The 27775-nt window shown below is 40.5% G+C and overlaps 1 protein-coding gene across 1 annotated transcript in view; it reads left to right on the top strand.

Annotated features, from left to right (window-relative positions):
* SH3BGRL2 (SH3 domain binding glutamate rich protein like 2) overlaps positions 1 to 27775 on the top strand; it is a 48291-nt gene that overhangs the window by 568 nt on the left and 19948 nt on the right. Inside the window, exon 2 of the mRNA XM_056344819.1 lies at positions 23311 to 23496. Within this exon, the coding sequence (XP_056200794.1) occupies positions 23311 to 23496 (186 nt within the window). The remainder of the gene's footprint in view (positions 1 to 23310; positions 23497 to 27775) is intronic.

Genomic DNA, 27775 nt, shown 5'->3' with positions numbered 1-27775 from the left:
AATTGCCTTTGGCAAACCAACCCCCTCCCCCCCCGCCCCCCCGAAACCTCTTTGTAGGGGACAAACATTGGGCGTGTTGAAAGGGTCCTAAAGGTGATTGAACAGGGCTAAAGTTGCCCGCTTGGGAGGGGGGGTCAGCGCCGCGGTGCAGGGGAGACCGCCCGGAGGCGTGCGGAACCGTCAGGTGCAGTGCCTCGGTGCCTGCCAGCTACTGCAGGCTTAAAAAATAAATAAAAGGGGAGCCTAGAGACAAACTTGAGGCCGCTGGCACCTCTCTGTGTTAAGAAATACTTTGGAAAAGGTACAACTCCTTTCAAACTCGGTTTTGAAAGGCATCGCTGCATCCTCTGCTTAATTAAAGCTCTTACAGCTTTCTCTTGTTGAATTAATTATGCATGTGACCTATGAATTTCCATATTTTCAAATAAAGTGACAACTTTTATTTCCGTTAAGGCAATCTGAGCATAAGCGTTCTACTGAATTTGTTCTTTAATGAGAGACATCAGAAGGGTTTAGATGTAATTGCTATTCTTTATGCTTCAGCAGTAAAGGCAGCAGCATTTTTGCATTGTGGAAGGATGTAGCGCTGTATTTTGCCATCTGAAGGGTTACCGTGTGTTTGCTTCCTTCAGCCTTTTACTGTGTGATACTAGTTTTCAGTTCAGTGGCATGGTGACAGGTATGTGTTCTGATATGTTTTGGCATTAAGTGTTGAAAATGCTTAGAGGCTGCATTACAGCTAATACAAACTAATTATCCATTTCAGTAGCCAACTGAGTAAACATGGAGCATCTTCAGAATTCTATAATCCATGTTTATCAAGCATCCATAATATAAACATCTTCCCTGCACGGGCAGTTGGGCAACGCTGTGGTAGTGCAATATTGCTAGGTTTAGTTTCTGTTTCATGCCTCGTAGCTTGAAAAATAATGCATAGTTTTATTATTTGTGTTGTTGATAGGAGGGGAAAAGGGCTACATAATTAACTCACCCGTATCTCCAGTCTGTAAATAGGTTATTGATGGGAGTTTTTGATTTTTTTGTTTCTGCCCTGTCTCTGCCTGCAAGGTACATATCCTGCTAACAGCAGCAATGTAACCCTCTTCCCTATCTGTTAACCCAGCAAACCAAATCTGAGGCTGACAAGCAATTTAGTTTGCACATGAGTTCACTTGCTGACTTTTTCCTGGCTTGGACAAAAAGAAGATGATGTATAACACAGATAACAGTTTGCATACTGGTGATAGTCAGCTTTCTTCATCTAGACAGCAGTACATCCAAGTACAGCCTAGCCAGAGAATAGATAATGTAGTTATTGAAGGTACTGTTACACAGGACCAGAACTGTAACAACTCTCTTCTGTCAGTTTTTCTTCATCTGTGTTGTCACAGCGTTTAGGAACCTTCATTATGGGGTAGCTTCCCACTGTTCTCAGCGTCACATCACTGAGGCTTTTTTTTGTGGGCTTTGCAGGGGGTGTCCACAATCAGGGCTAAGTGATTGAGGAAAATGATAAAGAAAAAAGTATTATCAGCTGGTTATGTGTGAATCCACGTCTTAAGAAAAAGGTGATTACTGTATTGCACATCTTTAAACAGAGGAGTCTTAAACTTATTTTAATCCTCCCAGAACTAAACGTTAGTGAAAAGAAAAAGTGTTTGGGTGATGTAATTCCTTGTTGTGTCTTCTAGCCTTCAGCACAACTACATCAGCTACTGTGCAGTGCAGGAGATGGGATGATTTCTCTGTCTAGAGAAATGAGTACCCCTTACAGATCCTAATCTATCTCCTGCTAAAAACAATGTCAGAATCCATGGTTTGATTTCTACCTGTAGGTCAGCTTGAATCAAATTGTGGGCTAGCTGTTTGTAGAGTAGATGTGGCTGAGATTAGTATCTGATCTGCTGTAATTGACCAAAAACTTCTATATGTAATATTTGCTGATAAACTAAAATCAATGTCATAGTGACATGATTCACTTTACTAATCTCACAAGAGGTACCTTGTTAAATTACTGTATTTTAAAATGAAAAGTCTATCTAGTCTCTAGAGTAAGGTTTTAGTTTGGTGGAAATAATGAGCTAAACTCTCTGTGTATGATTCCTTCTGAAATCTTCAGAATACCAGAGTCTAGTGACGGGCATTTGGCTGAAACATTCCTGAGAAATACAGTGGTTGTGTGGTCAGCAAAGGCTTCAGTTTGCATAAATATAACTTCTCCTGGAAACTTTTAAAATATTTATTGATCCTGATACTTGTTATAATTTATTTTGTGCTAAAGAAGATAAAAATGTGTAATAGTCATACATAATTCTAAGAGTTCAGTGCATAAAATGTTTTGGGGGTCATTCTGAAAAATGACAAAAGAAATATTTGGAGTGGATGAGAAGGAACCAATAACAACATGAGCCTTCACTTCATTTGGTCTTGGACTTCTTCCTACAGCATCTTCCTCACATCTGACAGTTCTTAGAACCCTGAGACGTTAACGGTAGTAACTATTTTTTGTTGTGTGTTGTGGGTTTTTGTTTGTTTTTTTTTTTAAATAAGATGTGTGAATATAGATGCCTCATGGGCTTGAAAGAGCTGACAGATACCAAAACCTAGTTGTTGCTTGAGTGGCAACATTCATCTTCAGTGTTTAGGGAAGCTGGACTGTGGGTTTACCCTGCAGGGATGCTGTAGACAAGTTACCGAGACCTCCTTGTGGGACAGGAGGAGAGAGGCATTGTGTGTATGTGTACATTTCTAAATAACCTCCTGTTGTTTTAAGCGTGCGTTAGGCAGATCCAATTGAATCATAATTGGAAGCCTCTGAATAGGCAGGCATGTTTCTACAAGCCTTACCCTTTTTTACTTTTTCTGACCTGAATTTCTACTTGCCGTTGGTAAGCTATCTAGAATTCCAAGCACTTCTTTGTAGGAATGGGGAGGCAGGCTTTGCCACTCCTCCCAGATAAGGACAATCGGTATTCTTTTGTGCATAGGAGAAAGGCTACTTTAAAATTAGCATTTACTTTTTCTCCCTCAGCTGTGCTTCACCGTTTTCAGGAAATAGTTTTTGCCCTCGTTTTTCACCAAATAATTCCCAGGTGACTGTAATTTAATCTGTTTCACATTTTCGGGTCTATCAATAAAAAAATACACTTGTGTTACTGTCCTATGTATTGAGTCAGTTAAGTGGTTTTCGGTGTTTTGAAGCAGCCCTAGGTTTAACAAAAAGCTGGTAGTACGAACTAAGTAACTCTATGCCTGGAATTCCTACAGTTATCTCGGGATACCAAGCTAGGGGAGACTTCAGTCCTCTGACTGCAAGAAGACTGAAGTTCTAGTAAGGGGAATGTCATTGAAGAGCCTTCAAATAATGGAGAAACTTCAAACAACTGTCTTACTTGCACTTTTTCACCTGTGGTAATAATTTATTGTCTTGGAGCTTCATCTGTTAAGCTGAACAGATAATATAGGGGAGTTAGTTACTGAAATAATGGAACAGTGGGTGGAATCTACTCTGACTAATAAGAGATGTGAAACACCCATTTGAATTTTTGTGTGTTCATGAGATGTGACAAATACATCACTGAAGTGAATTCTGTTAATGTACAAGGGCAAGTGCTGCTCAGCCACATTCTCCATGAGAACATGGGTTGAGGAGGAACAGCACCAACCCCAAAATAACAGACCTTTTTAAATGACCAAAACTTGGACTTTGACTCTTGCTACTGAAGAGAATGACAGATTTTTGTTTACTGGGAGGCTTGATGAGATAGGTGCGCTTATAATTAATTTTTTCTATGGGAAATACTGGTTTTATGAGACTAAAATTCTGGTGTTGTTTAAACATATTATGGAGGCCAAACGAGTTGGAATTTTTGTTTCCTGGAATGACTTTAAATCACAGTATAAAACATTAGAATGTCAGAATAATTAGTCATGTTTGTTTGGTTCACGTGTTGTTGGATAATGTAGTGAAGACAAATACAATGCTAGCATTCTTGAGGCTAATCTTGTGTACTAGCGATAATGATAAATTTCAGCTCCACCTTTGTTTATACAAAGTCATAGTAATTCAACATTTCTCATAGCACTTCTCAGGAAGAATGTGCTTCTTGTTGAGAGGTGTGGAACAAATAAACTTAGAATGTCACTTCTAGAATATTCACCATCAAACATGTTTTTTTGCTTCTCTGCACCCCAAAAGCACAACAGTTAAAACTGAAAGTGATTTGATTGAGTGATACAAGTGCCTTTTGTGAAAACTGTATTATTTATGGTGGTCGTTTGGAGGGATTTACAACTTGTTGCATGTGATTTATGGAAATTCAACTGCCTATGATATAAAATATTAAGCTTTGCAAATTATAAACATTAACATGATTTTAATATTAAAAGTTTGTAAAATCAGATCAGAGTAGCAGGTAAGTTAGCTTTTCAGAAATGGGACAATAATCTTTACAATTAGAATTGATCCTGCAATATTTGTATGGGAAAGAGCAGTATTTTAAATGCATAACCCAGTACTGTCTAACATCTGTCAGCATGCTGAGTGTACACCTGTTGAATTGGATCCTCAAAGCCTGATTTATGAATCTCACATGAACATATTGTGTCACTTTACCAAGTAAAGGTGGTGGTGCTTTTGGTTGTGCACCTACAAGAGTAGTGCTGTAGCAACAGCAGCAATACTGGAAGAAAAAACTTGGATCCTTGCTCAGTCACAGATCATGTTGTGTGTATCCATGTCCTGAACATTAGCAATTATATCATGTCCACAAGAGAGATCTGGGGACTTCCTGGATCTAGTCCATTTGACTGACAGAATTAGTTCCCTCATCCTTTTCTCAGATTTCTTATTGTCAGATCAGATGGCTCATCTTCATCTCTGCTGGCTTCTATTCTGTTTTGCAAGGTTCATGTGGCAGAGGGAGCCTGAGACCCTCGCTCATGACTGAATTCTGTGAGGCAAGAAGGTGAGTGCTGAGGGCTTTAGCTGTTTTTTCACCCTAAGGACCCTCTGTGGATCTAGCTCTCAAGTCTGTATTCCAAAGAAGGCTAAATTCTGATTGCATCCTCCTGTCCATATGGAGAGAACTAAGAGCCTCTGAACAGTGATTCAGGTAGCTTAAGGAACATGTTCAGGAGGGAGCTGGGTGAGCACCCTAGCCACAAGGATACAGGTAGAATTTAGACCATATGTGTATGGTATTCAGTACCCAAGTGTACCGCTCTTGTGTGCTCTAGTGCTTTTCAAATATTTACATTTCTTGTTGGCAGATAGATTATGTCAGAAATAATGCTACCATGAGGAATATGCTTTAGACATACATAGTGTCATGAGCAGTATCCCTATTACTGATCTTTGATTACAATTGTAGCTGTAGTAAAACTTCAGAGGAGGTATTGTTCTGACTGGGTTTCTGAAGGCTGGAGTGTGTATGTTGACTCCATGTACTGACCTGCTTTGTACAGGTATATGGTTCAATGTCTTGTAACAACTATATAGTGACATTTTCATTAAAGATTAACCCTCTATTTTGAATGTATGCACATGGGTTGGAAAGAATAAAATAAGTAATAAAAGGCAACTTGTTCACTTTGAGAAGGTTTTTCCCCTCTGGTTTTCTACAGAGTACAGCAGTGGCAAAGTGCAAGTCCCTGAATGGACATACTTCACTGGTGGTGACCTATTCTCCTTCATCTTCCACCCATACCAAGCCTAGAAATTATTTTTCCTAACCTTGGTCATAGTGTCAGCCATCACAAGAGGTCACATATAACTGAATTTGATTACATTAATGGAAAAAAATATTGAAGTAATACCTAACTTGCATGCAATTCATTAGTACAGATTACTTTTGGATTACTTATATTTGCCACATTGTTTTGTGAAATGAAAATTAATTTGGGCACGTAACTCACCTGCCTGTTTTCTAGAGGGTATAGCACAGGAGGAAAGGCAGGGAATGAAGCATATGGCATTCTTTGGTTGTCCCCACTTTGTCTGGCACTAGTACAGCAACATATAAACTGCCACATTTACAGTTGCCATCGTCACATTATTCTCTGCCAACATTGCTCCTGCAGAGAGAAACTCCAGCAGAGGGGCAAGGCAGGCAGCTCTTATGGTGTAACTCACTGGGTCACTGCAACTGCTGCCTTCAGTGCTGCTGAACTGGAGATCTTGGTGCCAGCAACTTTAACCTGGTGAATTCACATTGAAAGCAGCATGTTTTCCATATGCAGAGTACTGCAGGCTCAGTGTCTGGTTTCTTGTCACTACAAAGGTTGCTCAGCCAGGGGACAATGAACTGAATTCCATTATGTTTGGAAATCACAGAACTGCTTTCCTAAAATTTGGCTGTTGTTCTGTAAACCTAGGCCAGATACTCACTTCCTCTCTAGATTTTTAATCTTTTTTTTTTTTTTCCCAAGAAGTCTGATTTGGGCAAAATGTGTTAAGCACCAGAGTGTCGGTATTTTATTTTATTTCTTTTCTTTTGAAGCCAAGTATCTTTGTAGAAAGATATTAAAAGAAGTTGTTGAATTAAGGTCACTGCTGGGCTAATGTAAATCCTGTGATCTGCAGTCATTTACTGGGATGTGGTGTCTAGTATAGTAAATTCATGTAAGATGTCATCCAAAGCTTGTTGAAATTGGTGAAAACATCTTCATTCACTGACTTTCATCCAAGCCAGGTGGCTTTCATGCTTATCATTAAACCTAAATGATGGTGTGAAAAGTTCAGGACTTATAATAATGTGTATTGTGCTAAATGATTTTGTTCATGCATTTAAACAATACAATGCTGCTGGCTCCAACTTGAAATTACTTGAGTTCTGTCTGCAAACGTAAGATGTCCTCATTAGCAGAAAGGAGAAATAGACCTCAGAATATAATCTTTTACCTAAAATGAAAGAACTAGAGATTGTTGGTAGAAGGGTTGTGTTGGACTTCTAAGCCTCTGTCTTCGGGCAAACCATAGCAAGTAAGTACCATTGCATGACTTACAGGCCACATTCTAGGCAAGAGAGCTGAATTTCCTGAATTGCCATCATTCTGGTGGACAGTAAGGCTAGAAACAAATAACTAGCTCTGCAGAGTTATGCCTCTCTTCTATTCCTGAATACTTAGCATTTTTTAAATTTAAAGACCTATAAATACAATTCAAGGAACAGTGAAGACATACCAGTAAATGTGAAAGTGTACTAATCAAAGTTACCTAATAGTACCAAAGCCCAGCAAAGATTGCCAATGTAAAGGGACAACATTTATTTGGAGTAAATGACCTTTCTTAGTTCTTAAAATACAGGATTTTTTTTAAGCTCTTATAACTGGTATATTGAATGCTCTGGTTCTAATAGTCCTGTCAAAGGTGAAGTATACTGCTGAATAAGTCCATTTCATTTGCTGTATGAATGCTATTGATTTTAATTAAAATCAAGTCTATAATGCACCATGTTTCAGTTCACCTCTGTTAGATTCTCTCTGGTAGTCTTCTGTACAATCCATCTTCCAATTTAATTATTTCAGACTGTTTATCTTTCTGTTTATCCAAAGAGGGAAATGCAGAAGAAAATAGGATTTGTGAAAAAATAGTCAGCATTTAAGGAAGTTCTTTATTGTATAAAATCAGAATTACTTTTGTCTTTAGCAGTCTGAGTGCAACTTGGAGATAAAGAATTGTCACTAAGCTGGTAACTCGGAGTGTATCATTTCACTAGCAAATACACTGAGGGCAACAGTTTCCTCACCTGCAGCCTCAAGTGCTGGCCTCCTAAGGGAGACTCACCAGAAGGAAATACTGCAATCTTTGTTTTGCTTGCAGTGTTAAAGCTTGATAAGAAGAGTAATGAACACAGAAATGCTGTAGTCCTTGCAGCCTATTCTTAGTTGAAATTTACTGTATCCAAAACCATGGGCATGGTCCAGTATGTCAGTGCTTTTTGCCAGCTTAATATTTTGGTAAGTTTTACAGAAGATAGTTAAGATTTTGCAAGTCCCTTAATTTGGTGGATTTCCTTGTTGGGGAGATGAGGGGAAACGTAGAGGCCATGGTAGTGTTTCTTACCTGCGACTGTCAGTGGAAACAGTCTGCAGTTAGCTGCAAAAGCTCGAAAGAGCTTCTCAGTTCCTCAGTAACCCATCAGATTGTTTCCTTAATCTTCTCTCCTGGGGTTGGTATGTTGTTTAGTCAGCACCCGTTGGGTGGAGAGATGGAGTCAATTCAGAAACCTAAGTCACTGTTGACTCATTTCTAAAAACAAACATCAGATTCATTTTAGTGGGACTCATGTAAGTGAGCAAAGTGTGACCTGATCTTTCAAGGAATAACTCAGAGTTGTTGGTGAACTTAAGATGCTTTGACTGGGAGGAAGGGGTGTGAGATACAAACGTTGTACAGGCAACTCATTCAGCATAGCCTGTCTCCTAGCAAGAAAGCATGGATAGAAAACCTGCTTTCTTGTCTTTCTTGGGCGTTAGGCCTCCAGCTATGAAGTATTTTGGGGTGAAATCTTTTGGCACGAAGGAAGGAGAGTAACTGTCTTACTAGCTGATTAATAAAGAGATGCTCTTAGGAGATGCAGGTTATTCAGTGACTCATGTTAATCATCAATATCAGTGTGCTTTTCTGTTGTTGCCCACCTCCCTTGGGTAGGTTAGAGCTTGTCTTGACAGTTAAGACTTCCAGGTTTTGTTGTTGTTGGTTTTGTTCTTTTACCTCTGGATAACTAGCCTGGGAGGTGGTGGAATCACCATCCCTAGAAGAATTCAAAAAATGAGTAGATGTGGTGCTTAGAGGGGTGGTTCAGTGGTGGACTTGGCAGTCCTTGGTTAACAGTAAGACTTGATGGTCTTAAAGGTCTTTTCTAATCTAAATGATTCTATGAACTAACCCTTACCATTCCTAGTAAGATGAGGTGGAAAACTGCAAGGTGTTTCTCATTTTACTGTAAGGAATAAACTTGCAGAAGTTAATGCCTGGGAGTGACCTTTGCATATGTATCAACCTGCCTGTTTTTTTTTAAATATAGATACATAGATGTGCATTTTTGCATACACACATATTTTTATATATATAGTGTGTATGTTATGTCTGATTATATCTGTGCATATGTGCATGTGTATGTTTCTCAACCTTGGAATCACTGGTAGATGTTAATTATCACTGGTAAAAATAAACCACTGATTTTTTGCAACCCCAGAAAACAAATAAAGATAACATCCTGGTGCCTCACCTTGGTTGCTCAAGAAATGTCAGCATCTGCTGGGGTCCTGTCAAAAATGACTGCTACTTTGAGTGGCTAGACCTTACAGAATTGTAACCATGGATGTCTCTCTTCTGTGTAAGCTAGAGTGCTAAAATCATGGTGCTTGCTCAGCTGTCTCTCTTATTCCATGTGTCTCGCCTACACTTCACATTTTTCCTTCTGTAAGTTATTTCAAATAATGAGGTGCTTACAAAACATCATAATAGTTATACCAGTCTAAAATATCCACCAATGTAATTGGCTGATGGGGACTTAAGAGTGGCATAAATATTTCCCTTCCTACCTAGGAAACGGGTAACATCAGTGTAAACAATGTTATGAAGATTTTTATCTTAGAGCTCTGACAGGGCTAGCTGTGATGGTTGAAGACCTCACTGCTGATAACTTCAAAATTGCTCTTCTGCCTGTTGCAGGGCTTCAGGATAGAATGTGTGCCTGCATCCTGGCCTCTTCGGTTGCAGCCTTGTGTGTTTGCCTTCATGGGTGCTCATGGTTGTCTACTAAATACCTTGGACTGTGAAACTGGCCATCTGCAGCACTAGGACATGTCCAGTTTTGCCACTGTTGCAGGAGTGATGATACTTTTGGCAAGCTTTTGCTTGTGACAAAGTGTTAAATAGCCAGTTTGTGGCTCAGAACTTAGCGTTTCATGGGATTGCTCTGCAGCAAACTGCCAGCAGGGTTACCCTCAGAGCTTCTGTTTGTAGGCAGAGCCCTGAAACCATGAACTTCTACTCCGTATTAAATGCAAATCAAAATGTGATTGTGTATGTTCCTTTCACACATGCTGATAAGTTTTCCTGTTGTTTTTTGGCTTTTTATGCTTTTACAATAAGTCAAAACTTTGTTTACATTCACATGCTAGGAGATACGGCCTGTTATGATCCTTTTCACCAATCTGCTATCTAACACAAGTCCTTTGAATTCATTGGATAGATCCCAGTTGAAGCAAGAGAATGTGACTCAGAAAACAAATTAATCAGAATTTAATGGTGGAAGTTCCATCACAGCTTTCACAAATTTGTTTTGCTTCCTGACATTTCCATGCGCTGCAGAGAATGATACCAGGTATTATCTGTGCTATTAAAACCTTTATGTGTGATTATTTAGAACAATTTAATAGTAAAATTAAAAATCAATTAAAGACTGATTTCTTAATCATGGAATTTGGGTCTGTGTTTTTCAGAGAAAAGCAAGTGAAGTTTTGTGTGTCTTCATTTGAAAGAAAGCTTCCTTTGATCTGATGAACAATAGAGCATCAGCAAATGAAACCTGTCATTACATTGCTGCAGGGTTAGTGAAATTATCAACCCTGTCTAACTTAAAGAAACACAATTCAGTTATGCATTAAACCTTTGATCTGGCTCTACATCTCCTAGGGTCAGACAATTTTCCTGAAGCATCTCTAAATGAGTGATCTGATATGTTTATATAGAAGCAGAGACAGGTGTGGTATCACATTCTTCAGTAGGAACCTGCTAGGAAGCTAAAATTAGTTAAAAGGAGATACAAAACTAGTTGTTGATCAGAGAAGACAGCTTCCACAAAGTCCCTGATGTGCAAACAGTCCCTTCCTACTTGGTGAAACTGGCTTGCCTGCAGCAAGGTCTGTTTTCTAGGTTCTCAGCACCAGGCCCCAGGGGAGTCTGAAAATCTATGGGTTTATTCAGTATGGTATTCAGTGATACCTTTGGCTATGTGGAGGTGACTCTTGTTGACCTTGCAGGAGATGTATCTGAAATTTATGGGATAATAATCAGATGGCTGCTGTGTTTGGGGATGCAGCTAGTCACTAAGAAAGGGGGCTGCAGATGTATAGAAGAAAAGGCAATTTGCAGATACAGAGCTGCAAGAACACACAAGCTACACAGCTATAGTTGCATTTGTTGAAAGAGAAATAACATTGACATTTGTTAATAAAGTTGGAAGCCTCGTTCTGCTCTCAGTTGAGTCAAAGTAATTTTGTTATTGATCTGAATAACAGCAGTGGCAGTCAGCCCTGGTTTAGAGAGTGGTACCAACAAAATCCATCATCCTAGCCTTACAAAAACATACTGATAGAACTTGGCAGTAATATAGTCCAATTTTATCTGAAACATGACATTTGTCTAGAGCCACAAATGCATTTTTATGTTGCTGTTTCATATACTGCTGGGAAAACCTGTAAATACCTGTAAAAACTTGGCACAACAAATTCTGAATGACTTGCACTGCTGTTATGCTGTTAAAGTGCATTATCAGGGGTGTGTATATCTGTAGTTGGCAGAATGACACATCTGTGCTGTGTGGATAGTAGCTGTCAGGAGAAAAGAGTGAAAGTATTGACAACTTTATTTCACAAACTTGTTTTTCAAGATTTTTGGAGTATTTTGGAATCGGAGTATCTCTGATACTTGAGAATGAGAAAAGAAATAAATGCAAGCATAGTCCTTTAGGGAAAGGCTGGATGTTTTTTCCAAGTATCCAAGGGATCTTATCATTCTCTCAAATTCATGGAGAGGGATTAGTAGCTGCGTGTGAGAAATATGGATTTGCCCGTTTGGTTATGTGAGAACAAGGTTCTCCATGAAACCCAGTATGCTACTGCTAGACTAGGCAGTACTGCAGTCTTGGAGCTTGCTTTAATGTCACTTAAAAACTCTACCATACTTTCAGGAGACTGCTGCATATGGCATCTTGTGGCTCCACATTCTTGTTCAACTAACTCTTATTTCAGAAATAGCTGGAGCTGCAGTTGGGTGTATCTGGTTGTTGGGCTGTGGGTTCTAAGTGACACAGTACAGAGGGTGAAGCCTCACCGGTAAGGTAGGAAATGGCCAGAGGGACTTACATCTTGAGCTAACAGAACTGAGACTCCATCCAGACAAAATAAGGCTAATTATTTATTACATTTCATGGGCTTCTAGGTGGTTTTTTTTTCCATTCTAATAGATAAATATTCCTATGCCACTGGGTTTTGATGTTTAAAGCTAATGAGAAGGGAGAAACATGACCTATTTTTTCTTAGTGCCAAGAAATTTGCTTTTATATCTCATTTGCAGTAAGTACAGAAAATACAGCTGGGGTTGCTTTATTCATTGTGACAAAACAATGTGACTGATAAATACATAGAAATAGTTCACAACATTTTCAGTGCTCTGCTGACTCACCATGTGACAAAAAAAAGACAATTGTGTGTTTTCATCTTAAAAGTTTAGGTGATAAACATGTTACATAACAGGAAATGTGTGTGAATTTCTTATTAGGGGAATTATTTTTTTGTTGGTTTTAAACTTTCATTTTTCTTCATGGAATTTAGAATATTTCATTTGGAAGGGACCTACAATGATTACCTAGTCCAACTCCCTGACCACTAAAGGGCTGACCAAAAGTTAAAGCATGGTATTAATGGCATTGTCCAAATACTTCAAATACTGACAGGCTTGGGCCATCAGCCACCTCTCTAGGAAGCCTGTTGCAGTGTGTGAACACCCTGTAAAGAAATGTTTCCTAAGGTCAAGTTTGAACTTCCCCTGACACACGTATCATGCATCCTATCACGGGATCCCAGGGAGAAGAGATCAGCACCTCCCTCTCTGCTTTGCCTCCTCAGGTAGCTGTGGACAGCAATCAGGCCACCCCTCAGCCTGCTTTTCTGCTAACTAGACAAACCCAGAGTCCTCAGCCACCCCTCACAGATCATTCCTTCCAGCCCTTTCACCAGCTTTGTTGCCCTCCTCTGGACGCATTCAAGAATCTTAATTCCCTTAAATCGCGGGGCCCAGAACTGTGCACTGTAGTCAAGGTGTGGCCATACGGATGCTGAATGCAGCAGGTTAAACACCTCTTTGGACTGGCGGGTTACGCTGTGTTGGATGCACCCCAGGGTCCAGGTTGCCCTCCTGGCTGCCAGGGCACGCTGCTGACTCATACGAGTATTGTGTAGCTTAGGTGAGTGCACAGTGGGGTGGACTGAGGACTGGCTGGCTGGCTGAGCTCACAGGGTTGTGGTCAGTGGTGCAAAGTCCAGCTGGAGGCCTGTAGCCAGCGGTGTGCCCCAGGGGTCAGAGCTGGGTCCAGTTCTGTTCAACTTAGTCATCAATGACCTGGATGGAGGGAGAGAGCGCACCCTCAGCAGGTTTGCTGATGGTACAAAGCTGGGAGGAGTGGCTGACACACCAGGAGGCTGCGCTGCCATTCAGTGACACCTGGGCAGGCTGGAGAGCTGGGAGGAGAGGAACCTAATGAAGCTCAACAAAGGCAAGTGTAAGGTCCTGCACCTGGGGAGGGACAACCCCATGCACCAGCACAGGCCAGGGGTGACCTGCTGGAAGGCAGCTCTGCGGAGAAGGGCCTGGGGGTTCTGGGGGACAGTGAGTTGACCAGCAGTGTGTCCTGGTGGCCAAGAAGGCCAGTGGCACCCTGGGGTGCATTAGGAGCAGCATGGCCAGCAGGTCAAGGGAGGTTGTCCCCCACCTCTGCTCTGCCCTGGTGAGGCCGCACCTGGAGCCCCTGTCCAGTTCTGGGCTCCCCAGTTCAAGAGAGACAGGGAACTGCTGGAGGGGGCCCAGCGGGGAGCTATGAAGGTGGTGAGGTGACTGGAGCATCTCCCTTGTGAGGAAAGGCTGAGAGAGCCGGGGCTGTGTAGCCTGGAGAAGAGAAGAGTGAGGGGGGATCTTATCAATGTTTACAAATATCTTAAGGGTGAATTCAAGAGGACGGGGCCAGGCTCCTTTCAGTGGTGCCCAGTGACAGGGCAACAGGCAATGGGCACAAACTGCAACACAAGAAGTTCCACCTGAATATAAGGAAGAACTTCTGTACCTTGATGTTGACAGAGCGCTGGGACAGGCTGCCCAGAGAGGCTGTGGGTCTCCTTCTCCGCAGACATTCAAAACCTGCCTGGATGCGATTCTGTGCCACCTGCTCTATGAGAGCCTGCTTTAGCAGGGGGCTGGACTAGATGATCTCCAGAGGTCCCTTCCAACCCTGCCCCTGCTGTGATTCTGTGATGACAGCAAGGTGGAAGGAATATTTTTTCCCAAAACCTGCTGATAAAACCACTCTCTTCATAAAATCCTTTTTAAAGAATTACCAAATATTTAACACACTTTAAGGAAATAAACAAAACATAGTTATCATGTTCTTCTTCCTGCCACAAAATCATAGTTCTGCCAAGCAAGCTTGATGCACATTAACAAAGTGCTATCTGCGTAACCCTGCAGCTTTTCAGCTATAGCAGTATGGGACATCCACATGCAAGACACAAAACAATTCCCTGCTCTCCTAACTTTGAAGGAGGAATGGTGAGATTCAAAGATCAACTTTCTGTTCATCTCTGCAGGACTGAGTACTGAGTTTCCAATAGCTCAGAACCTGACAGTTCTCAACTACCTTGCTGAACTGGGGATTTAATGGGTAACAAAGGATATTCTTCAGAGTCAAATAACTTAGAGAAATAAAAAATACATATAAAAAAACGTAATACAGAATACAGATCAGAGAAAAACTTGCATTTAATTAGGAGGTACTAAAGAGTAGCTGAATTAATAAGGGTTGCAGTTATCATACTTGTGGTTTTTTGTGTAGTGTGTATTTTGAAAAGGAAGATAGATTTTGCTTGTTGAAAGGGTGTCTTCCACAATGTAGAATGCTTGCTATAAATATGCCAGTTTGACAAAAGAGAGTAGTACGAGGAAGAGTTAAATGTAGAATGCTAAACAGGAGATTTAAATTATTCTCTGGCATCTTTGAGAGATTTCTGTTAGCAAAATGCATGAAAATAACACCTTTTTAACTCTCTTGAATCACTGAAACATATGGTAAATTACAAACAAAAACATCTATCTATTGAAAGAAGCTAGCTGCCAGCTAGGTTTTGAATTCTTAGTCTTTTGAAATGAATTATTCTAGTCCTGCAGGATGGTTCCATCAGGAGAAGTTTTTGATAGTTGAGGATATTTTTTATGAATCCCTGAGGTCTTCCAAACTGCTCAAAGTTTCTCTTGTCTTTTGTGCTAGCCGCTAGGATCCCTGATCTTGTTTGGGGAAAAAAAAAATCCTAGCACAAAATTCTAATGATTTTGTAACTTCTTGTCTTGCTGTTGGCTGAGACGTTTTAAAAAAAAGACCAAGTTACCAGCATGTTCTGGTAATCTGCCTGCTGGTTTAGCTAGAGGCCCAGCTGAAGAACCAGTATGTCTTCCCAGTGTCCTCATAAGAAAATACCTACTAGGAAAGATCCTGTATCTGTTGTGCAAATATTGTTTAAAGTGTGCATTCTGTCAAAGAGAAATGTACAAGTTTTCAGGAGAGTGTAATTCCACAGAATGGAGTTCTTCCTGTAGGTTATGATCCAAACTGGCAAGTTTTGCAAGCTTCCCTACTAGAACCACCAACCGTGCATCCTGACCTTCAATCTGGCAGTCACCTGCTGCTTGCCAGGCTAGGCTGGGAGTCCTCTGGCTACATTTTTCAGTCTGCATGCAGTCCTCTGGCTTTTAGTCTGTCAAGGTCTCTCTGATTTGGAGCTGCCTGCCTGGACACTCAGTGGGACTTCCATGTTCTGGTTCAGTTCCTGTTGCAAAGTCTTCCGGGTTTCATTTTGTTTTAGCCATTTTTTATTTCCACAAGCAATTCTGTTGTTTTGGTTTCACATTGGTGCAACGGAATGCACATTCACATCATTAATTGGAAGATAGATCCAGCTTCAATTGTATTCTTACTCTTTTGATGGGAAGTAATAAACCAAGATTTGGGTCTCATAGTTTCCTCCAGTCCATCAGAGACTCACACCTAAGTGGATTTTTGACACTGTAGGAACACATTGTTCCTGCTGCAAGAAGAAAATGATGATAGAATCACTTTATTTGTGTACAGCATTGGCAAGTCTTGTTTCCTGAAATACAGAAGAAATCAAAAGAACTAGACTGGGGAGCGACTTTAGAGGCTTTCTCAGCTGCATGCAGCTTGAAGGCAGCCGGCATGTCACTGCCTATAGGTGATATTTCCATAGAACCTTCTCTTTTTCCTTTCTTGGTCTTTCCCTTTTTCCTGTTTGTTTTATTTCTGTCTCTCCTTTTCCCTTTAAGCTTACTTGAAATAATACCAAGTAGCCTGAGCAAACTCTTGCCATCTCTTGTTTTGCGCAGATAGATGTATTCGTACTTGCTAAAGACTCTTTCGTGTTTCTGAGTGGTTACCTTCTTACTTGCACAGAGAACAATGGTTTCTTTCAAACTGTCCTAAAAAAGAAACTTTTCCCTTCAGCTTGTAATAGACATACATATGCAGAAACAGATTTAAATGCATTTTATTATAATGCAACATCTGACAAGGAAAATACGAGGTTAGCAGGCATTGGGCATTGAACAGTTTACTGTCTTCTGTAGCTTTATAAAAAATGAAAATAATTTTTTCCTTTGCTGACTGCTTGTGATTAGCAGTCTTTTAAAAAACAAACCTGGCTCAAATTTTAATTGCATTTCTTAAATACTGGACTCTTTCAAAGGTACAATACATGTATTGCAGAGGTAAAGGTGTGCAGATTGCCAGGCTAAGAGGTGTCTCAGCAGCTCCCAGGGACCTGCAAATTTACTTTGCATAAAGCTGAACAGATTGCCCGCCCAGTTCAATAGAGTATTTCATACGGTGTGTCCTTAATTATGTCTCTGTATGCAAGCAGAAGATTGCTTCTAGCAGGAGACCAGGGCAGTACAAGCCGCATGTGGCTGCTGTTCAGGGACTGTTCTACTTCTTTTCAGATTGAAAAGTTCCGTGGTCAGTTTTTAGAATAATGAAAAATTTTCTTGAGGATGAAGCATAGAATGTGGTTTTAGCTATTTGGAGGTCTGTTCTGAAAAGATTGTATTTTCCTTCTCTCACATGTAATGCGTATTTGCTACAGCAGGTAGCCACTTTACCTTTGGGAATAGTTATGCAATGCTGATTTTTTTTAATTTTTATTTTAAAAATTTCTTCGTTATTACCCTCCTTCACCTTACTACAGCTTCTCATCTCCTTTTTCCCTATGTACATAGCTGAATTGTATTTTCCTGTGCCAAGAACAATGAATTAATTACATGCACCTTTGTAAAGGTCTGTCACAGCACTGCCATCTCTCTGCAATGAAAATTGCTAGAGGTCAGTTGTGATCTCCCTTCCTAAGTCACACAAAGAAGGAGAAATTTGGCAGAAAGTCTGTGTTGCTACAGGTTGCAAATGTAACAGGACTATGAGGATTTTCATGTCAGCCTTGGGAGTGTGTGAGATTGTTTTTCTTTGTTTCCGTATGAAAGCAGAAACAGTGGAAATAGAAGAAAAGAACACAGATGTTGCTTAGTGTGTTTATAAGAGGCATTGCCTCCTCCGTGTTTTTCTGAGGAAGGTATGTGTAGGTTTGCAGTTCACACTTTTTAGAGTTCTGTGCATTTGATGTAGTTAGGGCTTGCATTTCTTTGCTAGAGCGTAGTATCTCCTTATTATCTGGGAGTATGTGTTAAGCCTCATCTGTATGAGAAGCGAAGATTAGTAATCTTCTGCAGTAACTGTATTACATCTGCATTTTACACTGCAACAGTCCCTTTGGTTATGTTTGCATGACTTGTAAAGGCAGAGGCTCCCGTTTGATATTTGGAGCTGTGGGAGTGAGCTGGAGCTTGTGTTTATGTAACACAAATGCTGTTTATGCAGTTCATATTTCAAATAATGTGTAGCTGATCATGGTTCAGTTTCTGCTGAGCCATTTTCTTAGAGTGTGGTTTTGCTATTGATTTAAACTGGTGAGGTTGTGGTGCTGACATTATTGATGCTCCTCTTGTTCCGTTGGTTCCTGCATTATGCTTGTGCAAGGAGGGCTGCAGGAGCTGCTTGGCAGGAGGGTGGAACGGTGTCATAGCTGTATTGTCAAACTGCACCCTAAAGGTGCCCCTGCCAAATGCAGTACATTCAGTTTTCAGCTGAGTCAGCGAGTGGATAACGTGGCTGCTGCAGTTTTGGAGTAAGGGCAGGCATCAGGAAAGATTAACTAGATGGAAAGGGAAGGAAGGAAACCAGCAGGACCACCTCCCTCTTTAGAGGCACAGGTCTAGATAGACATATGCCAGTCTGCGAAACAAATCTTTGAGGTGGACTTAGGTATGCATTCTGGTTTGGTTTTTGAAATATTGACTTCCAAAATGTGTGTGTGGTCTGACAAGCCAGATCAGAAGATACTAATCATAAGGCCTTTTTCTCACCATGAGTGTCTGAGTATTTTTGGGTGGATTTTGTGTTAGAAAGCAGGCTGTTTGTTCTCACGATCTGTCTGGAATGAGCAGACAGTTCAGTTTAGGCTTTTGGTCCCTTCAGTTCCAGGATGAAGAAGCTGTAGGACAGTCAGTGCTGTACATCTCACTCACCAGATGATGCAGTGAATGGTACCTGCTGTCATTCCCTCCACTTGCAGGTAGGGCTGAAACCCAGGGAATTCCTTATCTCTAGAAGGTGGGGGGTTAGGGTCCAGAGCAGATCACCAGTCCAGGCACCAGACACACAGCAGCATGCCTGCTGACACTGTGAAAAGGCTTGAAACTGGGAATGCTTCTGCTTTGTCCCATTTCTATTAACTGGGCTAATGAAATAAGGCAGAGAAGTTCTCTTTAATCATGGTTATTTCACAGTTCCTATTAATACTGCTACTTGAGTCATCTTGCCTGTGTTAATTTACCTTATCTGGGTTAGATAAATCCTGACTAGTGAGATTTTTGTAACGTATTGAATATCTTGGTTAAAATAATATAGAATAATGAAATGCTGTTGCAATTTAGTAATGGAGACGCCACATGGTATGCTCCTCTGGGTCAGCAGCTTTCAGTAGGCAAGCCATTCTAGTACAGAAAATCTTCTGAAACAGGAAGCATAGAGAGGGAAAAAGGAAGGAAATTGTGACCTGGCATGGGAAGGCATGAGAGGCTTCCAGGGAATTTGAGCTACATGATGTGATCTGATTTTGCTAAACTTCTGCTCCAGTCTGGACATGATTTATGACCATAACATCCTCATTTTGTCATTCTGCTGTTAAACAAGCAATAGTATTTCTCTTGTTACTGGAGATCGCTGTTCAGGTTAGCTGGGAGATCTGTTTCTTCACTATATTAGTTGTATCAGAAACAGAAATCTTGTAACAGAACCATTTTCAGTGTAGCCAAAAATATAACAGTTAAGTGGCTGAAAGCTGGAAGTGAGGCGAATTCTGAACAGATGCAAGCAAGTATTTTAAGTCAAGGCAGTTAATTAACTGTGGGAACAATTTACAAAGACTAGCAGAGTCTCTGTTATTATCAGTTCAGGAATGGAGTTTATGGGGAAAAAAACCCTAAAGAAACTCTTTACTCCTAAGAGGAATTAATTCAGGGATGCTAAAGGTCAGAACAGATAATCCCGGTGGTCCCACCTGGCCAGGCCTGAGTATGTCTTGCAAGTGTTTCTCCAAAGCAGTCCAAAAGTGTATCCTCCTGTTACCTGTTGCAAATCAGTATAAAGAAATGAAAACTAGGGCACAAAGACAAGATACTTTAGCTATGATAGACTTTATAAATCAGGCTACTGAGTAATTGATTAACTCGTTTTAGCATTTTGTATATTAAAGTGGACATCCTATTTTTGCTGCTTTTTAATCCTAATAAGGCGACCAGCTCTAAATAGCAGGATGAAATGGAGATGTTTCTGGGGATTTTTTCCTGTCTTCCTTTTGTGAATAGAAGTACAGATTAACAGTAAAACCAAACCCAGAGAAATGATGTTCAGAAAACAATCACCCAGCTAAAAATATGGGAGACAAGCATCAGATTATAGTAGTAGATTATTAGCTCTATCAGTTTTTTCTTCACCTCGTTAAAGATAGATTACAATCATATTATGTAAAGATTTTCCTCTGAAACTTCACAATGTATATATATTTTGATGGTGTATCTTGCAGTGTCTTCCAATGTGCTGAAATGTATTAAAACCAAAATATTTTGATGCCGAAGCAGTCTGTCCTGTAAGAATATGGATGCTTACCCACAAAATACGTATGAGTAGCAACACACCAAGTTTTTCTGAACATGGTACCTCTGATTATGTAACTACTCTTTTCAGGTTTCTTTCAGTTGTGCCACACTCTGGAAACCTCAGAAGCAGCAAGATACAAGGCCAAGTTTCACAAAGAGGTCTGAAGTATCCACCTGCATAGTCTGTCAAATAAGGATCATTTTTCTCCAATGAGCTCTTGACAGGAGCTCAGATCCTCTGCATAGGCTAGTGAGGAAGGGAGAACTGACACTGCTCTTTGACCCATGCTATCTTTGCTCAGTGTTTCATTTGGTTGAATACTGGAAGTTTTTAGAGCTCAGGGTAACCACAGATGAGAGCTGCCGGCAGGATTGTGAGGCTGACGCACTCCTGCGACACAGATCCAGTTGTAGAGGAAGACAAAGGTCCTGTGGTTTTCTTGGGGAATAATCAGCTGGCTTCTGTTGTGGCAGATGCTCTGAACATCCATCTTAAACAAGAAGGCATAATTTAATAGGATTTCAAATGTAACTAATGCTCTAGTTTCAGTTTGCAGGCTTGAACAAAATCACTTGGGGGAGGTGAAGATGCTACATTTTTGGCTAAAAAATGTCAGGGCATTTTGTTTAAATTTATGCAGCTGGCACATCCACAGCTGTTAATTCATGCAGATGTCATGTGGAGAATTGCAAGGCTTCTGACTAAAAAAAAAAAAACACCACAATTTATTTCTCTTCAACATCTTAATTAGTTTTATAAAAATAAAAAGGAGACATTAGGAAATGTGAGTTTGTGGGAGAATTCTCGTGGCGTGAACAGTAAAATATTAGGGATCTGATTAAATCTAAGTTGCAGTTAAACTTGTGTCCATTGTACAGACTTCTGGAAGGCAGCAGATGAAAATGGGTACATGTGGATACATGTGTATGTGGCCTGGGCCTGAGCAACGGAGCGCTCTGGTACTATGAAACTGATAGTAGAATGGTACCAGCACAGACAGCTTTGGCCAAGGCTAACTTCCAGTCTCACAACAATTTGTGGCCGTGATTTAGATGTTGCAGCATGCCATGGATCGTTCCCAATGTACAGTTTCTATGCATCCAGTCTCAGAGGCTGCAGGTTTAATAGACTTGGCCAAATTATGCCCTTTGGCCTCTGGGCCGAGCAGGCTGGCCCACGCACTGTGTGGTTTGCTGGTTGCTCTGACCAGTGCAGGAGGGAATTCATGTCGGTTTTAGCAATACTCCACTATAACGAAATAATCCATCCCACACATCATTTGAGATGTCTCATTTCTGTTTGAACAAATACTATTTGTGTTAAGAAAATTTCAGTCTGTCTCTTTTGGGCCTCTCTTGTAGCTTTTTTTAGTGAAAGATAGAGGAAAGTATTTTCATCTTTCACTTCTACACTGACAATAGAATTGTCTTTGCAGTTTTTAGGGGGATAGTAAAAGGCACATTGTCTTTGGTACCAGCAGTGATGATGATGTGGTAATTTTGCTGATGTTGGTAATGTGTTATTTGCACAAAATTTTAGGAGCTGCTTTCTGTATGAAAAAGTGATCCTTTCACATATGCCTAAAAAACCCCACCAGTGTATGTAAGAAAAGGAAAAAGAGTTAAGCACTGAAACACAAGCTTATTATGCAGCCCACTTCTTAAGAAAGACAGTAATCATTTAAAAGCTTTACCTTTGTGGTTTCCTGGGATAGCTACCGACTTATTTCAAGAAAACAATGATTCCATCAGTCTTACCTCCAACAGTTATGTACTTTTGTGGTACATTTAGATAGACAGACTGTGCTGTGTGACAAGAACAACTAGCACATGCACTTTAAAAATCCTGAGATTTCCACATAGTATCTAGGTCATATGATACCCACAGGCATGATTCATCCACCTGGGCTTTATGCCAGTCAGCAACTGCATGGATCTGACACTTCAGGAATACTGTAAAATTATTAAAGCTGTAATTTTTTTGTTCAAATAACACTGTTGATGATAGCTGTAAAAAATACAGCATATAATTTATAGTTCCTTTCTGAAAGATTTAATTTCATTAAGTAGATGTAAAAAGCACAGTATGGACTGAAGAGAATGCAGAGCAGGCCTAGTTGAATGAGCCCAGATAGCTTTCCTTGGCCCTACAGACTTTAATTTCAGAGGTTGCTGTCTTGATGTAAAGCCCTATTCGAGGCAGAAGTAGTCTTCACCTGAGTGTATCTGGTGGAAGCCCAGATAGCTGTTAAGGGTTGATCTTAGCTACAATGAGCTAAAACCTGCCAGTGTTCTGCCTGTGTTAGGCTTTTGTATACAGATGATAATCTCTTCGAGGGGCAGAAACCCCATACATTTAGTACAAACGTTGTGCATTTTTTTTTTCTTTGCATTGAAGTTAATTTTCAAGAGATGAGATCATGTTTATTTTTAGGAATGTCTATTATGCAGACAGACACTTAATTAAAGATTCCACAAGCCTTGCTCAGGGAACTTTGAGCTGCATTTGAAAAATGTGTAGGTGCCTAGGAAAACAGAAATGTGTGTAGCTGGGGTGGTTTCTTTCAGATGTACTGACATGTTTATCTCAATGAACACTTACAGGAGTAGATGCTTCTGAGAGTTGCCACGTTGCTTACCTTGCATTTCTAGGTGCCTGTGTACTTAAAAAATGCAGCCCCTAATGACTTTGAAAACCAGCTGCCTCTTTTAACTTGAGCTTCTGAAGAGTCCCAAGCAGGTTATTTTTTTTTTAAAGCATCTTTAGAGGGTAAAGGCTGAAATTCCCATAATTGAATTTAAGAGGCAGCTTGGTAGAAAGGAGATGAAGAAGTATAACCTTTGCCAACTTGTAAAGAAACAGCAGTATTTAACTTTTATGAACTTAAACCTGAAAAACATATTTTATCCTTTGTCCTTCTGAGTTTGTGACTTCCCATCCCATGAAAGTGGAATGTTTTCAGGTTTGTAAGCATGTCTGGGTTATGGTAGACTTGCTCTGAGTATTGGTGGTTTTTTTTCTTTCTTTCATCTAGATAAAGAAGAGGCAACAAGATGTGGTGAGGTTTCTGGAAGCCAATCGCATAGAGTTTGAAGAAGTGGATATCACAATGTCAGAGGAGAAAAGACAATGGATGTATAAAAATATTCCTGAGGATAGGCAGCCCGCGCAAGGCAATCCACTGCCACCACAGATATTCAGTGATGATCAGTACTGTGGAGTAAGTAGCTGTTACGGTTGTCAACGGATGATATATTAATATACCCTGTTGGCCATTTAAAAAGCTGGGACTTGCTGTTGAGCTTTCTCTAGTAGAATCTGAATTAATGGTGACAGTTTGGGATGATAGGATCAGGTAATGAGCATACAGTGAAAATTCAGATTGTTCATCTGTAAATCCTAAGGTTGTCTTCAGCTAGTGGACTCCCTCCACAAATGTAGGAATTTGTAATGTTACATGCTTCATGTACAACCTCTTCATGGTCAAGTCCCTTGTGAGACCACTGTAAGCTGGGGATTTATGGTTTTCTTGCTACTTGGGTCTAGTCTATGCATAAAGATTCAGAAAGAAATCTTTGGCACAGTAAATGAGAACATTGGCTAGATTGAGTTACATTGTCATTTGTAATTAAGCTCCTCTGCTGCTGTCGTCGTGTAAGTTTCATTTATGCTTAGAGAGCCTTTATGCGATCAGACTCTCTGGGATAAATGAAAACTGTTTTCTCTTTGAATTGTAGAATAGTTTTATTTTTCCCCGAAGTAAAGCAGCTTGAGACTTGTCTCTGCCAGCCTCAACAGTGCTGTAATGAAGGTAAATCTGGCTGATGGATCATTCAGATCTGCTGAGAACCTGTGAAATGAGTGTGATTTTTAGCTTATGGTGGATCCTCTGCAACAAACAGACTGGGTATGATGCAGCAGCTAACTAGCTTCCTAAAGTGAGGTATTTAACACCCCTCCCCTATGCTTTGTATTGGCCTTACTTGTTTACCTCAGCACTCTCACTCGTATCTGCCTACTTCCAGATAAGAAATGTCAAAGAAATATATGTGGGACTTGGAAGGGATTTTGACTGTCACTTGTGACGTAGCCCCTCACTTACAAATAACAGTTACGTTGTTCTGTGTGATTTTAGTTTGCCTGGGAAATAGAGTGTTGGAAGCAGTTGTTTCTTACCCTTTCAGCTTGTCTTTATAGCATGTTTTAATCTAGTCTTAGAAATTTCTGTTTGGAATTAGCAAGGAAGAGGATGTCATGCAACATGTGAGATGATCTCATTAATCTGTCTGCTCATCTGATAGCTGTTTTGGCTGAGCAGAGTTAATCCTATTACTAGGCCTCACTGTCTGCATGAACATCTTTAAAGAGCAAACATGCTTTGAAAGAAGCTATTTTCCAGGTTGAAGGAAGAAGCATGTGCAGGATCTCCAACGTTCATCAGTTAGCCTGCTGTATTGGTTGGTGAAGTTCTTAGGTAATAGAGTGGGTCAAAAGATTAGGCAGGAGGCAAATGGGGTCAGTGCTGGAAAGGGGGTTAAAATATCACAGTTAGATGAAGTCAGCAGACATTGCAGATCTTGTTTCTCATTGTCATTTCCACATTGTTTTCGTAAGTTTATCTTGATACAAATAACTTAAAAAAAAAAAAAAAAAAAAGCTTTTAAATAACTTAAACGATACCCACCAAGTTTTCTGTGAATTGATTGGTGAAAATCGTAGCTTATCATTCCTGATTTGTGTCCAGGCAATTTCTAATCCTATTTACTCTATTAAAAAACACTGGTATTTTGCCTGCCAGTTCTAGTCTCACCAGGAAAACTGCCTATGTACTTATTGTGGCTTATACATTGTTACTGAGAATATAGATTTACTTACTTAAAATATGAACTGGTCAGATTCATTGCTTTTCCTCTAAACCTATGAGGGCTAGACAAGACAAAGCAAAATAGATACACTTTGTATTTTGTTCATGTTATTTCTGTAGAGGTACACAAGCATATGGTGTACAAGCCATGATGCAGTGTCATATTCATAGCCATGCTGGTTTTTCTCTGTTAGTAAAGCATTAATAGTTGGGTTTTTTTTCTTCCCCGCCCATTTTCTCTTTAGTGGAAAACCATAGCAATGCATACAAGGGTATTATCTCAGAACAGATTTTTCTGGCTAGGACATTACCATTTGAAATAATCACTTTTCAGAATGTAACTGCAATATAGAAGAAGTTTGTATTCGGTATTTTCAGTAAGTATCCAAAATGGATTGCTGTCAGCCATTTTAACATGATAGCTGGTGTAAGGGGGGAGAAAGGTACAAAAAGGTGGTCAGTGCTTACTGGTTCACAAAATGTCTTGTACCAGAGGGGGAAGGATCCTTGTGCTACCAACGGACAAACTCTGTGTTTCAAAGTGTGAGCAAGACCTTGTAATTTTTGAGTCGATGTAGTCACAAATATGATCATTAATCTATCTTCTCCTTTTCTCAGTCTTCTGAGATGCATTACCTAGTTTTTCAGTAACAAGTTCTGCCGATGTATTTTGAAATAAAGTACTCAGCAAGAAACGTTTTTATTTCCTGCAAACAAGATAGAGCTGTGAGCACACAAGAACACAAATCATTTTACTCATAATCCAGTGCTATGTCATAGCACTGACACTATGATAATTTACATATTTTTATGACTTTACAACGTTGTTTCATCTTAGTGACATTGCTATAACATTGTAAGTGTGTAAGAAGAGAGTCTACATTTCAGACAAATCAGACACATGAACCTGCTCTTCTAATGTACAGTAGTGTAAATCTGAAATTATTACAGTTATCTTGCTCTAGTTAGTGCTATGCAAGAGTAAGGAAATATTCATGCTTAGTGAATGTTCCAAGAGGGAGCTCATGCACTTGGCATAAAGAAAATTAAAGTGGAGATAATTTGGAAAAGATCAAAAACAAAAAAAAGGACAAGTAGAACCTTAATAGGAGGTGTTGTGTTGTGTTGTTGGGCATTGAACCCAGTTGTGTCTTGCTCGGTTCCGTACAAGGCTCATCCTCAGTTAGTTTTAGTGGCTCCTGCTGTGCTATGACATACAACTCGAATAATGGATTATTTTCCCCCAAGGGTAAGTCTCCTTCAGGGGCACACCGGGTTTCCTCATCCTCCTGCATTACCCACCAAGTGCACCCTCGCCCTTGAGCAAAAGGAACCCCACAAACAGGTTTGCTGTTTCCTGGGGGAGGAGCAACCCACACTGCCTTTCCCAGCCACTGTTCCCCACAGCAGAGAAGCTTTACCCACTTGACTTGTTTGATCGTGGCTCATGTTTCAGATATAGGGATAACCTGTTCAGTGGCTTCAGTGGTCAGGTACCCCATTGATCACAAGCCCGTCTATACATTGCATCTCTTCCTAGGTGTCCTGATGTGTCATAGCTCACCGTTAGGTTTTCAGTCCAGGTCCACCTTTGCCATTTCAGTTCTGGCAGCCTGGTCTGTCTGCTCCTTGTTTCCGTTTTCTTTGGTGGCATAACTCTTGGGCATGTGAATATCTAAGTAACATACTTTTACAGCAAGGTTCTCTACCTATGCAACAATGTTTTGCCATAACACAGCAGCCACAGCAGCCCAGGTGGGCTTATCTCTGTGCTGCCAGTATGTCAGCTTCAGTTGCTGTAGGAAACCCCCAGGGCATGTGCCACCATACATGAGTCAGTATAAAGATAGGATACTGGCCACTTTTCTCTTTCCCAACGTCTAGGGCCAGCTGGATGGCTTTCACGTCTGTAAACTGACTCGATTTGCCTTTGCCTGTGACGGTTTCTGTGACTTGTCTTGTGAAACTCCACACAGCAGCTTTCCACTTCCAATGTTTTCCCACGATATGACAGGACCCATCAGCAAGTAGAGCATATTGTTTTTCATTTTCTAGTAGTTTATTATACAGCGGGGCCTCTTTGGCATGAGTCACCTCCCTGGGTGATGCTTCAAAATGTCTGCCTTTTGGCCAGTCCATGATGTCTTCTTCCTGCTCTCCCTCAAGAGGAGCTTCTTTCTCCTTTACTAACTGGGTCAACCTATGCTCCCATGGTTTCTTCTTGACTGCAGGAACAACAGTTGCAGTTGGGGGTTGGGCTTCTGATTTATGCACAGTGTCTGTGTGCGTGTTCAAAGACCCTCACAGTATCTATTTTTATGTCCTCAGATCCAGAGACCCTCACAGTGTCTCTTTGTGTGTCATGAGATCCAGAGACCCTCTTCTTCCTTTGAGCATAGGCATAGGTCTACCCCTGGCCCCAGCACAGCGCTGGAAGTTGTGGCTTTGTGGTATATGCAAGGCATCCTTCCCTCAAGTGCTCTGCTAATTCAACAGGATGTTCACGAGAGAAGTCCCAAGCCATCGGAGGTGAAAACTGCTCTAGGCACCTGCTCAAATTCTCCCACACACCTTGCCACCCAGGAAACTGTTGCCTCGGGGCACATTCCTGTGTGGCATTCCCAACTGATCAGTT

The sequence above is a fragment of the Falco biarmicus genome, chromosome 6 (assembly GCF_023638135.1).
Source record: "Falco biarmicus isolate bFalBia1 chromosome 6, bFalBia1.pri, whole genome shotgun sequence".
Classification (NCBI taxonomy): Eukaryota; Metazoa; Chordata; class Aves; order Falconiformes; family Falconidae; genus Falco; species Falco biarmicus.
The sequence above is the reverse complement of the archived record's forward strand: the minus strand, read 5'-3'. Positions and strand labels throughout refer to the sequence as shown.